Genomic DNA, 15,918 nt, shown 5'->3' with positions numbered 1-15,918 from the left:
TCCTGAACGGTTTTTCTGTTGTCGTCCCAGGACCTACAGTTGTGCACAGTTAATCTATGAGCACAGGAAACCCAATATGAATACCTGAGACTAGGCTTCAAAACAAATATACAAGCTTCCCTTTATTCTCTTTAGTGTGTAGTACAAGTTTACACGATTACACAAGTTGCGTTTATTTTATAATTATTCAAAATGCAGTATTGGTAGACCAGGCTGAAACCCCTCTTACCATATCATGTCAATCTTGTTGGATCAAAGAGTCCATAAACAACATGTCTCTTAATGACAATTGACAGTGCAACATCAGTTTAAGTAAAACTGTTTTTTTTCTCTGAAAAAAATTCTTTCATCCTCAAGAACCTTTGAATTTTCTACACTTTTTCCTTCCTTCTCTTTGTGGACGGATAGGTTCTATTTTCCAGCGGCCTCACAGAAACGAGTTTGAAATCGAGCCTATTTTATGTGTGCGCTCGGGGGCACACAAAAAAATCGTTCTAGTAGGAGGAGAAACCACCGCTAAAGTCGTGAACTTCGTCACCTTCCAGCGCGGGGAAGAACGCGAGTACAATCTCTGCACCAGCGGGTCCCCCAGTTAAGACATGCGCGTCGTGATCATCCAGTAAGTACATGACCCCGTCGCGCGTGTCTGGGTCTGTCTCGTTGAAGGCCTGGGTACTAGCGCCATCATTCCACGTGTAGCTGCCACTCCCTCTAACCATGAAGTTAGCCTCGTAGTGGTGCCGGTACTGTACAACCAGATCAAGAGAGTCAAAACGCATCTAGAAAATCTAGAGTATATTCCAGCTTTAAGTTTGAAAGAATAAGCCACCTTTGGTGCAAGCAAGGGAGCACGGCAAAATGTGTTTCATTTACCGCGCGATTGAGATTGTTACGAAAATAAACACTTTCCACTTTGTTATGCAACGCGTCATGTGTGATTGTTTTGTAAGGGGAGATATAATCAGTTGCGCTGTTGGGGGTGTGGGGCTCGGATTATGAAGTGGATTATGTTTGTCAACACGGTCTTTGTTCGTCCGGCCCATAAAGATATTGGATACGCGTAGTGTCGGCACGAAGTGCCGACGAAGGATGAACAAACCCTCGGAAAGCATTCGGGCCGATGATACGAACAAGAACAAAGACATACCCCTAACCCCAGAATTTTTACTCCCTGAAGTAAAAACCGAACCACGCACTCTCGTTCCCGTTACCTGCATTGGTGCCTTCTCGTTGGGGGCAATCGTAGTATTAGTAACCGTGATGTTAAACCCGTCTTTTCTCGTGAAAAATCGCCGACTGATACCCTTGCCATAGTCCACCCAGCGGTCCATGTCTTGCAGGCTCTTCATAGTGCGAAACACTGCACTCGCGGGATTCATAGCAGGATCCCGAGGGACAGAGACAATGACGATCCGCGCATGCTCCAAGACTTTGATCGAAGCTTGAGTTTCCCATGACAAGGCAAGCACTGAGTCAGCGGTCGCGACGAATATTTCTTTATTTTCAATTGCCACCTCACATTTCCCTGAAATATCGATATAGCTGATAATATATGGGGTGGTCACTGAATATAAAAACACCCCCTTTTCTAGCGCGGCGAAACTTGTCTAAAATCCTCTATGCTCAACTCCAGCTAGGCTCGGGAATGCCTTCCCTGCTAGAAGAGCCTTTTTCTTCCTGTGTTTATCAGTTAACTTATATGTGTCGCGTCTCTGTTCTTTCGCGTTCTCGTTTGTACCTTATACGAGGGAAGCGCTTATTTTAAAATCCATTTATCTTGTAATAAAAAAATGCCTTTTAACAACATACAATGTATAACAGTCTTCCCAGAACCTCAACAAATAAGCTTCTAATTATTCGAGGGGGCTCAAGCAATATCCCAGGCCCGTACCCAGGATTTTTCTTAAGAGGTGCGAAATCCGAAAAAGTGGACCTAATTTTTCTGGGAGGGGAGGTGAAAAAACAAAAAAAGATTTTTTTATGCCTTTGCTGTATCTCCACGGGATGTTTATTGTCGGACTTGACTACAAACCAGACTGATCTAGCTTATGCTTTATAGTTTTGTCTACAAATAGCACGTCTATTGAGAACCGAAAGTGGACCTGCGGCCGTTGTTTGGGGGCTACGTTCGCCTGTTCCTTTTCCCCCCCCTGGGTACAGGCCACAGGCCTGTATCCGTACTACTAAAATTCAAAACTTCAATTTCCCCTTCATACCTTGTACAAAGTAATACAAGTGGTTGTGTTCATCGTACGGTTGGATAAGTGTTCCTGTAAAGCCATTCTCGAGATTAACCTCCGCAAACATAAACCCCACGTTATCCTCAAGTGAAGTCAGGATCTTTCCACGGAATTGGGTCTTTCCGATCGCGACTTTGGGCTGTTTGTTGGCAAGAAAGACTTTCATATTGTCCCCTCTGACAAACCACAAATTAAATAGATTATTTACGCAATATGCGAATTTGATATGATTAGGATACGCTTCAGTAACTAGAAAACCTGTTCTTTACCGGTTTTAACGGCACTGACGGATCCATTTTTGTTCTTATATCTCGATGTATTCCTTTCTTTTGTGTTAGCTATCGACCTGTGGGTTTTTTAATCCTATAACTCTAAACATTTTTTAACGAATTTTGAGTGCGTAACGTTATTTTAAAACGACATTTTAAAACGACACCGCTGTGTTTGACAGTAAGCTGATTGACCTGGCTAGCCAAGCGGTCAGTTTTCGCCTATTTTTAGAAATTACTGTCATTTTGCCAGTTTTACCGTAGCCCTTCACCCTTATATCATACCATTATACAACTATTTCAAAAAGGTTGTCAGCGCAAATGGCAAATGGCGATAGACAGTTCTGAATGTAAGGAGCCATGGTGTGTACTAGCAGAGGTAATTATGCTGCGCTTCGCGTAACGTTGTTACGTCAGACGTTTGATTGACATTTAGTTTATGCGAGTCACACATGAGAGGTCATGCTCGAGGATCCAGCGTACTTTGCGGCCGCTCCCAAAGGTCACTACCGCAGAAGAGCTCTTTTGAGCAGGGGTCAAAACGTTTTTTTACCACTGGTGTCAACCACTCGTGACAAACACTCGTGACAACCACTCGTGACAACCACTGGTGACAAAACCACTGGTGACAACCACTCGTGACAGCCACTGGTGACAACTACTCGTGACAACCACTCGTAACAACCACTCGTGACAACCACTCGTGACAAAACCACTGGTGACGAACACTTGTAAAAACCACTCGTGACAACCACTCGTGAAGAACACAAGCGTCTTGAAAACTAATTTCCAGGAAGAAATTAACAGAATACCACTCATCTGTCATCCACATTAATTACATTGAGATCGCACCAGTTTCCAGGAAGAAATTAACAGAATACCACTCGTGACAATTGGCTTTAATTCGATAGCAATTGATCTGAATCAAACCAAACTCATACAGATGAAGGGTCTTAGTAAGATCTTTCATCCACATTAATTACATTGAGATCGCACCAATTTCCAGGAAGAAATTAACAGAATACCACTCGTGACAATTTGTTACCGCTCTTTTGCGGTAGCGACCTTTGAAAGCGCCCGTTGAGGGGTAAGTTTTCGGCGAATTCGGCGTAGAGTTTTCTTGGGGACGCAGTCGTAAATAAAAGCGTTGAGGGAAATCCGTCTCTCTTCTTTGGTCACAACACATGGGTCTCATTAAATTTTTACCAAATGCCGGAGAATATGGATAAATCATACAATTATCCATGATTATAAGTATCGATGTATTGCTCTGACATTGTCGCTAAACGCCTTAATCTTTACGAATTATTGGTACCCATGAGCACTTTCGGTCTTAACCGCCATTTACCATTTACAATTTTCACTGACAGACCTTTATGGAATACCCTTTTTTATAAGAACCTTTTTTTTTAAAAGAACTTCCAGCCTGAGATAGTATAAAATTAAAAAAAAAAAAAAAAAGACTAAGAACATGCCGAGGCTCAGATAGCAGATTTTGTTTTTCTCTTTTTCAGTCCTGGTGCGTTCTAAAATGCCAAATCAAATTGTGGTCAAAGTATCAACCTTTTTATTGCTATTGATCATTTTTGCCATTCTCTTACAAATAATTCATTGGGTATTATATTCTTATATACACTAAAAATTTAAGAACATCCTTAATGACTCAGAGATAAGAACGGCCCAGCCTCAACTGAAAATTAGACGTTCTTTCAAAAAACAAAAAAAGAGTGTAAGTGTTTTCAGGTTCTGAGACACTGATTTCATTGGCTGATACTGTAACTCTGTTATCGTAACCGGGCCGCCGCCTTGATATTTTTGATAGGCAAAGCCAAAAAAATGCAAGAAACTTACTATGTTATTGATAACTAAAATAAATTCTAGAATCACACGGTTGGTTGTTCAAATATTGCGAAAAATGCCTTTCAGCAGTTTTGCGGAGTACGGCCTGTAATATACCACGAAAGCGCGTGTAACATCGTAGTTGTCTAATAACAGACCTGCCTGAGATTTCTATAGATATATTAGCTCGGTTTCCTTGGGAACGTTATACTTGCCCTTGTGACTATTAAACAGTTCTCGAAGCTTATTTAAGTATAACGCGTGCAAGCTGTCTATTTCCTGCTTTGATGGTTGAGCTGTCATAAGTACATTGATTGGTTGTCCAACTGAGAAACAGACAAAGTATTAGTCAAAAGAAATGAGCAATAGTGTATATAGAAGATTGTGGTGTTACCGGGGGTAGAGGGGGGTGGTGGGTGGGGGTTGTAGCCTTCTCTCTCTTTCGTAAGATCACAGGCGGCCCAAATAAATACTTTGGTGTTTATATGGCTTCGTAAAATGAGGACCCTCCTCCAGCCCTAGGGGCTGTATCACCCATAAATGTAATAACACCCATAAATGTAATATCACCCATAAATGTAATAACACCCATAAATGTAATATCAACCATAAATGTAATAACAACAATAAATGTAATATCACCCATAAATGTAATAACATTCATAAATGTAATAACACCCATAAATGTAATAACACCCATAAATGTTATAACACCCATAAATGTAATAACACCCATAAATATTATAACACCCATAAATGTAATAACACCCATAAATGTAATAACAACCATAAATGTAATAACACCCATAAATGTTATAACACCCATAAATGTAATAACACCCATAAATGTAATAACAACCATAAATGTAATAACACCCATAAATGTAATATGACCCATAAATGTAATAACACCCATAAATGTAATAACACCCATAAATGTAATAACACCCATAAATGTAATAAAAACCATAAATGTAATAACACCCATAAATGTAATATCACCCATAAATGTAATAACAACCATAAATGTAATATCACCCATAAATGTAATAACACCCATAAATGTAATAACACCAATAAATGTAATAACAACCATAAATGTAATAACACCCATAAATGTAATAACACCCATAAATGTAATAACACCCATAAATGTAATAACACCCATAAATGTTATAACACCCATAAATGTAAGAACACATGCCCATAAATGTTATAACAACCATAAATGTAATAACAGTCACCCATAAATGTAATAACAACCATAAATGTAAGAACACATCGCCCATAAATGTTATAACTTATAATTTTGACTCGTAGAAACAACATTAGACAACCAAACTTGGCAGATGTCATGTAGATGTTAAGGGGGGTGCAACGATATGTCAACTGGGCATGATGTCATCGATGACGTCACTAAAAACGGCAATACACATATCTCATAATTGAAAAATCATAAGGCGGTCTAACTTGGCAGATGTCATGTAGGTGTCAAGGGGATGCAACGATATGGTGCCTCGACACGACGTCATCGATGACGTCATCAAGAACAGCTGTAAATTCTATGTTAATAACAGTTGACTGTTATTACATTTATGGTTGTTGTAACATTTATGGGTGTTATTACATTTATGGGTGTTATTACATTTATGGGTGTTATTACATTTATGGGTGTTATTACATTTATGAGTGTTATTACATTTATGGGTGTTATTACATTTATGGTTGTTGTAACATTTATGGGTGTTATTACATTTATGAGTGTTATTACATTTATGGGTGTTATTACATTTATGGTTGTTGTAACATTTATGGGTGTTATTACATTTATGAGTGTTATTACATTTATGGGATCAGTAGCACAATCATGGCACCATTTTAGCAAAAACAACAAACTGTCGCACAAAATAGTATATATCTCTCTCAGTTCTTATGCTTTTCACATGAAACTTTTTATAATTGTAGTCCAATAACCAATTTACAAGACCAAGGAAAAAATATTATATTTCTGAGTAGACATTTCTTGACAAAAATCTAGAAATTTAATAAACACAGCAAATTTAGAATGTAACGCGTTACATTTCCGGTCTAACACCGCATCACAAAATAACATTTTAGTTAAATTTTCTTAAAGGCTTTGAAAAAATCTGCTAAATTGAACCGACATAAATAAGGATAATAATATAACAAACATATACAAGTAATTTTAAACAAATTCATTTATTGTATTTGCAGATATTAAGATTTACAAAATATCGATGATGCGTCTAAACAGCATGTAACGCTCGTGTTATTAACAAACCTGCTCCACAAATAATGACCGATTTTAGGTACTATTAAAACAAATGTGATAAACTAAATTTTAATTTTATGATGGGCAACAAATAAACTCCTTGTAAGCGAAGTTTTCAGACAATCCACCAAATAGTTTTTGCGAAAAAAAGACAACCAATAATTCGGAAACACTTTCTGTTACATTGAAAATGAGTTTAATTTTACACCATCGCAATCACAAAACACAAAATTTAGTAATAGTACTTTTATCAAACGGTACTCACTACGACATCCCCGCTTTGGGCTTGTGTTTAGCCGACATCCCTAAAGATTTCAGCCGAATTGCAATAGTTTTGAGCGAGAAAATCAAATTTCAATGATTCGGAAACACTTTTGTGCATTATTACAGTGCTCACAAAGCGTAACGAGCGTTACAGCTGGAAGAAAACGCGAAGAAAAACTGCTAAAATGTTTCAAAATATTGTCTCTGCTTGCTTCTTTCCTCGTCCTCGAAGACTTCCACGAGATCACATGCCTAGAACAATAGATTTATGGGGGTCCCAGCACAAAATGCAGGGGTTTTGTGCGTCATAAGTTAAAAATAAACGCCCGCGGGTATTGCACAGAGAGTGCGTAGCACGTGTAGTCGGTCATTCGGCAACACAATACACAAGCTAACCTTTGAATATTCATATGGAAAATCCTGTTTCACGTAAGCAAGCTGCAGCACTCAAGAAAAAAGAAATAAAAAGGGCAAAAGACAAAGATTACTACGAGAAAAATCGCAACAAGAAAATAGCTCAAGTAATCGAGCGGCGAAAAGCGAGACGAGAGGAGACAAAAGGCAAGTCACGAACAAGAACGGAAATAAAGAAAGCTGCGTCAAAGAAGAGACGCAAAGAACAACGAGCTACCGCCAGAGAAGAACTTGAAAGAAAAAGACAAATAGCAAGAGAAAAGACAAGGGAAAGGGTCCGTAGATACCGCCAGAAAAATAAGGAAGAACAAGGACAGGAGAAAAAAATTTTGCAGAACACTGGGGAGAGATTCAAGAACCGCACGTCCAAAAAACGTGTTACTGACAAGGTCAAAGATAAACTTCCGCAAACTCCCGAGAAAAAAGCCGAAGTACTAGAAACTTTGATAAACAGCCCGAGAACAAGAAAAATACTTTCCAGGCAAGGGGTAGTGAAAACTCCAGAAGAAGAAAAAGAAAGTAACACGTTGAAAGCCCTCGCGTCGGACATCTCTGAAGGTTTGAAACACGTCAAACGTTCGGGATCGAACGAAAAACGCGCTGCCTACAAAGCACTTAAATCACTTGCTTTTGGAGATAATATAAAAAAGTCGAGAGCAAAAAAGTCCCTAGGAAAGTTAGTCGGCCTTAACGAAAAGAGCATCAGTAAAGCCATCAAAACAAGGGAGGAGATTTTAAAGGGAGAAGGAGAAAGCTGGCTTTATGTAAAAAGAAAAACACGACGAGATGCGCTCCCAGAAGAAGACGTTGAAAAAATTTACTGCTTCTGGGCCAGTTCGGCTAGTCGTCCTACAGGAGACAAAAGTGACTTTGTGAAAAACAGAGTTGGCAAAAAACAGTATTTAACCCACCCCAAGCATGTTCTCGAAACGAGCCAAACGGAGGCTTTCCAGGAATTTGCGAAGCTTCACCCTGAAGTAAAAGTAGCGCAACGCAAATTCGAGATGTTAAAACCTTACTTTGTAAAACAAGCAAGAGAAAGGGACAGAAAATCTTGCCTTTGCAGAAAACATGTCGAAACGAAAATTCTTTTCGACGCATGTATGAAGTTTCGAAAGGGTGTGGTCAAGACGACGGGAAACGAGAGCGAAGAGTCGCCCATTTTCAAAACGTTGACAGAAGCGGCTGATGCAACCTTATGCTCAAAGGAAGATGGGATAGAGCACCATAAAATCGAGTGCTTGGAGCGAGATTGCAACAGATGCTCTGTGGAGAAAATAAAACTACTTCCAGAGGAGTCTAGCAATGAAGGAAGTGTTTGTTGGTCTAGGTACGAGTACCTACCCACTGGAAAATTCCTTGCCAATGGTCAAGAGAAAAAGAAGATAGCCTTGGTCCCCAAAGAAACACCACCCTCAGAAATGTTTACATATTTCAAAAAGCTTTTGGAAGCCTATCCCCTGCATTCATTCATGGCTAAATGGCAACGTGAGCAACTTGATAATCTTTTGGAACACTTGCCACTTGGCCATGTCGTGTGCATTCACGACTATTCTGAGGGGTATGCGTGTCGCCAGCAAGATGAGATCCAATCAGAGTTCTTTGACGTAACCAAGGCTTCTCTACATGTTACCATCTTACATCGCCATGCTGTTGAAAGTAAAGACGGGATCACAAGCACAGAGGCTGAGCCACACTTGATCAAAGAGCACTTGTTTGTGGTTTCCGATGATCCGACGCAAGACCATGACAGTGTGCACAAAGCCCAAGAGCTTATTCATGATTACCTGGTCAACGATGTGGGCTATAGCATTGAGCTCTTGCATGAATTTACAGATGGGTGCGCAGCACAATATAAGTCACGACACTGCATTGGAGATTTGTCATGTTCTCTGGCAGATTTTGGATATCCCATCCAAAGAAGCTTTTTCGAAACCTCCCATGCTAAAGGAGAGCAAGATGCTGCTGGCTCTCATGTAAAGCAGAAAACCAGCCAAGCCGTCCTACGCAGAAAAGCTAAAATCAATTCTGCAAAGGACATGTATGCTTATCTGGTTGCAAACTTTACAGAGCCAGCAGCAACTAGCTATGCTGCTCGTAGAACGGCTACCCAGCTGACGCGCCGTGTTTTCTTTTATGTTCCTGCAAAAGGAGAGGGTGCAGTCTCCAGGAACCGTGATGGGCGAAAGTTCAAGGAAGCAAAGGGCATAAGAAAATGGCACTGTGTCAAGACACTTCCCCAGCAAGAGAAGGTCCTAGTACGGCATCGGACATGCTACTGTGTGAGCTGCATTGTGAAAGATGAAGATTCATGTACCAATAAGGCATGGCTTGATGAGTGGAAAGAAGTGACTATCCCTAGAGATGGTTCAGTTGCTATCACTCGTCAAGCCACAGAGCAGCCTGCTCTTGAACATGATACAGCATCACACATGGCAGATCTGGCTGCGTGCGGCAGCACTGTTGCCATTGAGGCTGAAGGTGATAGAATGTACGATTTCTATCTCCTCAAAGTCACGTCAGCAGGTGTTGAGGAGCTAGAACATGACTACACTGATGATTACCACAACACTGCACTGAGAGGAGAGTCTGTCTTGAAAGGGCATTTTTATCTCCGTGATAATATTCATGACATGACTTTCACCTTAAACGAAAAACGGATTGCAGTTGTTTATGCGGCCACTGTCCGCCATATTTGTGGTGACCTCCCCACTAAGAAAAGAGGCAAGAAACTTATTTACAAGCTTCCATTGAAGGAAAATGAAGCCATCCTTGCCATTCTTTGAGAAAAGTGACATTTTAAAGTATTTAGTGTTACTTATACTGTATTCTGTGTGATATTGTAGTGGGAGCCACACCCGCAAAGCATTGTGGGTAAAACACAAAAAATCACAAAAATCATGAAATAATGTAAAATATGAAATAATTTCAACTGTTTGTCAAAACATACTTCATAATTAGCCTGTAGAACCTTTGAATAGGGAAATTAAAGCATTTTGGTTTTTTAACCTAGTGTAACACAAAATGGATAGGTGACTGTGCTACTGATCTCGGGTGTTATTACATTTATGGTTGTTGTAACATTTATGGGTGTTATTACATTTATGAGTGTTATTACATTTATGGGTGTTATTACATTTATGGGTGTTATTACATTTATGGGTGTTATTACATTTATGAGTGTTATTACATTTATGGGTGTTATTACATTTATGGTTGTTGTAACATTTATGGGTGTTATTACATTTATGAGTGTTATTACATTTATGGGTGTTATTACATTTATGGGTGTTATTACATTTATGGGTGTTATTACATTTATGGTTGTTGTAACATTTATGGGTGTTATTACATTTATGAGTGTTATTACATTTATGGGTGTTATTACATTTATGAGTGTTATTACATTTATGGGTGTTATTACATTTATGGGTGTTATTACATTTATGGGTGTTATTACATTTATGGTTGTTGTAACATTTATGGGTGTTATTACATTTATGAGTGTTATTACATTTATGGGTGTTATTACATTTATGGGTGTTATTACATTTATGGGTGTTATTACATTTATGGGTGTTATTACATTTATGGTTGTTGTAGCATTTATGGGTGTTATTACATTTATGGGTGATACAGGGGCAAAAGTTAACTCAAGACTCATTCGGGCGCGTACACGGGGGAGCGTGCATGGTGGGTCATCTCTTATTAAGGAATTTTCAAATACAATGCTTTTTCCACATGATACCTATGGCTGCACCCCCCCCCCCCTCCCTCAGCCAATTGTGGGTACGGGCTTGAGTATTTGCTTATAATGAACTTGGGCTGCCTGTGGCCAACGGCAATACGAAAAGCGCGCGATTTGGTGCAAGTGGAAAGTGGCATTATAATGAACAACAGCAAAAACAGCGGCAACTGGAAATAACATTAAATATCTTAGACAGAAGTCAAAGCTACATCTGAAACCTCTAGTTTAAATTTGGTTTATTTAAAGATTTTTTTAACCGAGGCGACGTCACAAGCTCGCAACTAAATAGAGAGACGTTCGAGGCTCTGGAACCAGGGTACGAGGGCCTCATAGCCTCACGCTAGTTACAGGCCTAGGCTACGCTAAGTAGAAAGATCTACGATAACTTAACTCCCGCCTAGAGGACATCTAGCCCAGGCTAGTTTAAACGCATTTACTGGGTTTCCTGTGCTTTTACCCCACTCACAGGAAATCCGATCAGCCAGAGACTGGGCTGAGGAAGAACGTACCTACAACATGGATGGGAATCCGATATGGCATAAGGAGAAAGCGTCCATGGATCAGGCCAAAACGGGTGGAGAATCCGAGATACTTTTTACTGACATCCCCCATCCACCCGTTGAATCGCCACCAAGGAGAACCAACCGAGTTACCAAGCTGATGGAGGACATCATTCTGGCCATATGCGACGACAGGAACAAGAGGGGATCTGTAAAGATAGCTTACAGGTTATAAACAGGTCTAACCATCAATATAATCATAATCATTATTCATCATCAATATCATTGTCGTCATCATCATCATCATCATCATCATCATCATCATCATCATCATCATCATCATCATAATTGTCGTCATCATAAAAATCATTATCATCCACATCACTGTCATCATTGTCATTATCATCATTGTCGTCATCAACATCATAATAATCATATAATTATCATATCCCATCAGCAACACTTTGTCTATCATCATCATATCACAAGCTGTATCCCAAATATTTTCTTAAAAGTTTCTGTATCCTGCCTACCCTCCCCTGCCAAAAAATATTTTGAGGCCTGCTACAGGTCTGTCTTTATTTATCAACTACTGTAGGTAAGTAAAAGCCGCATTGTCAAAAGTTTACTACCGGAGGTTTGACAGAAACCTCAACCGAAAAAAGAATCTATTAGAATCCATGCTCTAAAACAGGCCATCAGCTCTAAATTATCAGTCACATCCTCAAAGAAACTTCCAATAAAATTTTACAATTTGAAAGAAAGATTGCTACAAAATAGACCAGAAGTAAACTGGTGACAATGCAGCTTTAAGTCTGACTTCAGATAATACACACAAAAACACACAAAAAGGATAATATCATAAAAAACATGGACAAAAAATGTTACAATGAATGTAAAAGACGATTTGGTGGCAACAACAATACTGAATTTTAATCTCAATTACGTGGTGAGCCCCCTCCCAAACCCTCCTTTTCCTTGTCCATGCCATTAGAAGGCCAACTTACACAATATTAAAGCCGCATTGTCACCAGTTTACTTCCGGTCGATTACGTAACAATCTCCAATGATTTTTAACAGAAATTGCGAAAAATATTTCAAAATATTGAAAGCAGTGTGTCTATTGGAAGTCTCTTCGAGGATGTGATTGATAATTTAGAGCGGATGGCCTGTTAAATATCTCGGATTTTAATAGATTTTTTTGTCTTTTAACGGTTGAGGTTTCCCTCGGACCTCCGGAAGTAAACTGGTGACAATGCGGCTTTAAGGTTTCTCTGATAATGGTACCTACCCTGTCTCCAATGCCAGTCTGATAAATCCCTTGCGGTTGTTGAGGGGTACAACATACGTGCCTTGACGGACATGTTGCAATTCTGCTGCTCCCCCAACGACTAGCACGGCAGAGTGGCCTGGGCCTAGCTGGGTTAATATACACTCAAGGGACTCCCGTGAGGCATTTACAAATCCAAGGCTCATCAAAATCTCCCGGTGCAGTAGTGCTTTTATTGGGACTAAACAAAGGCTTTGACTCAGATACTATTTGTATCAGAAAGTAACAAGAACATGCGATAGAAGGGGGTGCTTGGATATTAGCATGATGGTGCTTCCACACATTTCTTGCAGGGGTATGAAAACCTTTTCTGATATATTTTTATATATACCCCATTGAGAAATACTTGGAAGTTTGGGAAAGAGTTAAAAAGACTAGAGGTATGTTTGGAGGCTCTATCCTTGATTATTTTGGGGCTATGAAATTTTGGTCTCTGTCAGAATCTGCAAGCCCACGGCTAGGGGAGGGCACAGGGGGCATGTACAGCCCCTGCTCCCGGGGAGGGGGGGACTCAGGTATATTTGGGTATAGGGGTGCCACTGGGGGTTTCGAAAACTGACCCTGTTTAGGACAAAAATTCTGAAAAACCATACCCTGTTTAGGACAACACCCTTTATTTTAGGACCCTGTTTAGGACAACACCCTTGATTTTAGGACCCTGTATAGCATGTGAGAGAAAGCAAGGCAATCATATTGGCAGCAGGATCAGTGGTTACGAGTTTTAGCAAGGCAACGAAATCGTTACCCTGTTTAGCACAGCCTTGCTTAACACATTGACCCCTCAACCAGCCTTCCCTGCTTTGGGAAGTACCCACAACCCAAAGAATTCATAAATGCAAACTAAACACAACAAGATAAAGATACTCAGGCATCAGTCTAAGGGATAAATGGTCTTGAAGATATGCATCCAACCAAGGTGTTGGCAACTACTCTTAAGCCAAATAATAGCACAGGTTCTTTGACAAATTTCAAATCAAACAAGGAAAGAAAAGCAGAATCACCCCTCTCAATAAAACGCTCAAAATACAACACAAGGGAGAGAGATCAGCAAACACAGCTCAAGACACAAATAGATACCTTTATTCTGATCCTCCAGGTTCCTTTCCATGGCCTCAAAACACAATGTCCACTCCTTGAAGGCTTGTAAAACCACGAAGATGCCTTTACGGATTGAAAAGCATTCTGGGAGATCCAGGGAAAAATTCACGAGGGGAGGGCCAGTCAACACTCCTCTCCCCAAAGTCAGATGGGTTTTTAAAAGTCTTTTCACCCCGAAGCCAAAAAAATCAATTCCAGGTCATACAGACCCAAAATAGAAGTGTAAACAATTTTGGAATCAATTTGGTTTCAGAAAAGACAGCATTTAGGAGAGCTGTGGTGATTTATTAGAAAATTATTTTCTCATCCAGGCAAAGCCAAACAAGAAAAAATCATCATGAATCCACCTTTGCTTGCAAATATCCATAAGCAAAGAACTCAATTATGCCCCAAAAGACTTCATGATGTCCTGAGACACTCTCCTAATATGCTCATAGCTGTATTTTTTATGAAAAATACAAGCAACCATCAACTTGTGCTGGCTTCAGCACAACGACGAGGGATTAAAAGTGGGGACCGCAAAGCACTGTTGTAAAGCTTGGATACCGCTGACTAGGTGCAGCTGTGTTTCACTTTGACGGGCTGTATAAAACTCAGAATAGGGGGAAGGTATCTGTTTTCAGTCTGTTTTTTGTAAATTCAGATCAAAAATAGCCAGGAGTCAATGGGTTAAAATAATTATGTACCTTGTTCAGGACAGAGAGGCCTGAAATATATACCCTGTTCAGGACAGAGACCTGAAATGTATACCCTGTTCAGGACAGAGAGGCCTGAAATGTATACCCTGTTTAGGAAAGAGAGTCCTTGCTTTGTGTCTGGAGTGGGATTGGGGGGGGGGAGGTGGTGTACTTACAGGAGTGTACTGCCATATGTGTTGTGATGCCTGGAAATAGTTCCCTAAATCCACAAGCATCTGATATCAGCCCAACTACTGCTCCCTCTGCAACATATCCATGAGGGTGATAGCCAAAGATATAGTTCTTGTTAGGATCCAGGTCAGAGGTCTTTTCTATTGAGATTGGATAATAATCCCTTATGTACCTGAAACACAAGGGAATGGTTGAGACTGAAAAAGGCAAAGGATAATCATCTTGCATCGTTACCAGCTCTCTCCATCACTGTTCACCCACTTTTACCCATGCAGAGAAGGCACATAAAGGATTTGCTGGGATTTGCAGTTATAGATATCATATGGAAAAAGGATTGTAATTTACAATTCTTTAAAAAGAAATGACCCATAGTTTGGCAGTCAAATAGGGGTGTGGGGAGCTTTCAATCAAATACTGTATGTACTGTATGACGTGGGTGGTTAATTTAACAAATTGTTTTGTAAATTTGCAACAACATTCTTATACTCAACCAACAGCCTCTCTTCTCCTAAGAATGGTGACCCACCCTTAATATGAAATAATTATACATCAGCAAATGTTAGGTGGTAGACTTAAATCGAACAAAAACTGTCAGAGAAACACTGAATGATGCCGTTTTACCTGAATAGTGCTAGCTGTCTTATGAAGTCACTACCAAACTGGTGACCTCCTCTTTCCGGTGCATTCCAATCGTAAAACACCCAGCCAAGGTACAACACAACCACAAACCAAAGAGGAGTAAGAAGAAGGCAAAGGAACACCATCCCTACAATGTTACATCCTCCAAGGAAAGCGGTGGTATAGAGAAGCGCTGTCGACAGGATTTCTAAAGAATTCTGGATGAGACCTGATTGTCCGCAGTTAGGAGACATGCCTGGCAATAAATAATTTCTCGATAAATCGTACTCCAAAACACATCCGATTCTCAATATAAAGGGACCAAAGCCCTGTACCTTAGTTCATGTGCAATAATATTGGATCAAATCGGGTCGCTTTCATCGTGACTAGTAGAATGTTGACGCGCTTCCAAGATACACACAGGGTACCCATACGT

The 15,918-nt window shown here is 40.0% G+C and overlaps 3 protein-coding genes across 4 annotated transcripts; 1 reads left to right on the top strand and 2 right to left on the bottom strand.

The window, feature by feature from the left end:
- Window positions 1-107: 107 nt before the first annotated feature.
- LOC5510156 (2-acylglycerol O-acyltransferase 2) lies at window positions 108-15,908 on the bottom strand. Of its 2 annotated transcripts, XM_048722284.1 has the most exons (8): window positions 15,486-15,877; window positions 14,849-15,036; window positions 12,859-13,078; window positions 11,577-11,776; window positions 4,564-4,674; window positions 2,217-2,416; window positions 1,212-1,525; window positions 108-746 (listed from the first exon to the last, which is right to left on the bottom strand). In XM_048722284.1, exons 1-6 carry the CDS (start codon window positions 15,734-15,736, stop codon window positions 2,403-2,405), a joined length of 984 nt encoding a protein of 327 aa, XP_048578241.1. In that variant the 5' UTR covers window positions 15,737-15,877; the 3' UTR covers window positions 108-746; window positions 1,212-1,525; window positions 2,217-2,402. The 2 variants fall into 2 exon arrangements, with proteins under 2 accessions (XP_048578241.1, XP_048578240.1); XM_048722283.1 differs by lacking the exons at window positions 108-746; window positions 1,212-1,525; window positions 2,217-2,416 and having other exon boundaries at window positions 4,022-4,674; window positions 15,486-15,738; window positions 15,818-15,908.
- LOC116616972 (L-ectoine synthase) lies at window positions 495-2,307 on the bottom strand. The gene is made up of 3 exons (XM_032379266.2): window positions 2,217-2,307; window positions 1,212-1,525; window positions 495-746 (listed from the first exon to the last, which is right to left on the bottom strand). Exons 1-3 carry the CDS (start codon window positions 2,305-2,307, stop codon window positions 495-497), a joined length of 657 nt encoding a protein of 218 aa, XP_032235157.2.
- On the top strand, window positions 6,191-10,339 carry LOC125559957. The gene has a single exon (XM_048722280.1). It carries the CDS (start codon window positions 7,316-7,318, stop codon window positions 10,103-10,105), a length of 2,790 nt encoding a protein of 929 aa, XP_048578237.1. The 5' UTR covers window positions 6,191-7,315; the 3' UTR covers window positions 10,106-10,339.
- Window positions 15,909-15,918: the final 10 nt, after the last annotated feature.

This window comes from Nematostella vectensis, chromosome 14, assembly GCF_932526225.1.
Source record: "Nematostella vectensis chromosome 14, jaNemVect1.1, whole genome shotgun sequence".
Lineage (NCBI taxonomy): Eukaryota > Metazoa > Cnidaria > Anthozoa > Actiniaria > Edwardsiidae > Nematostella > Nematostella vectensis.
The sequence above is the reverse complement of the archived record's forward strand: the minus strand, read 5'-3'. Positions and strand labels throughout refer to the sequence as shown.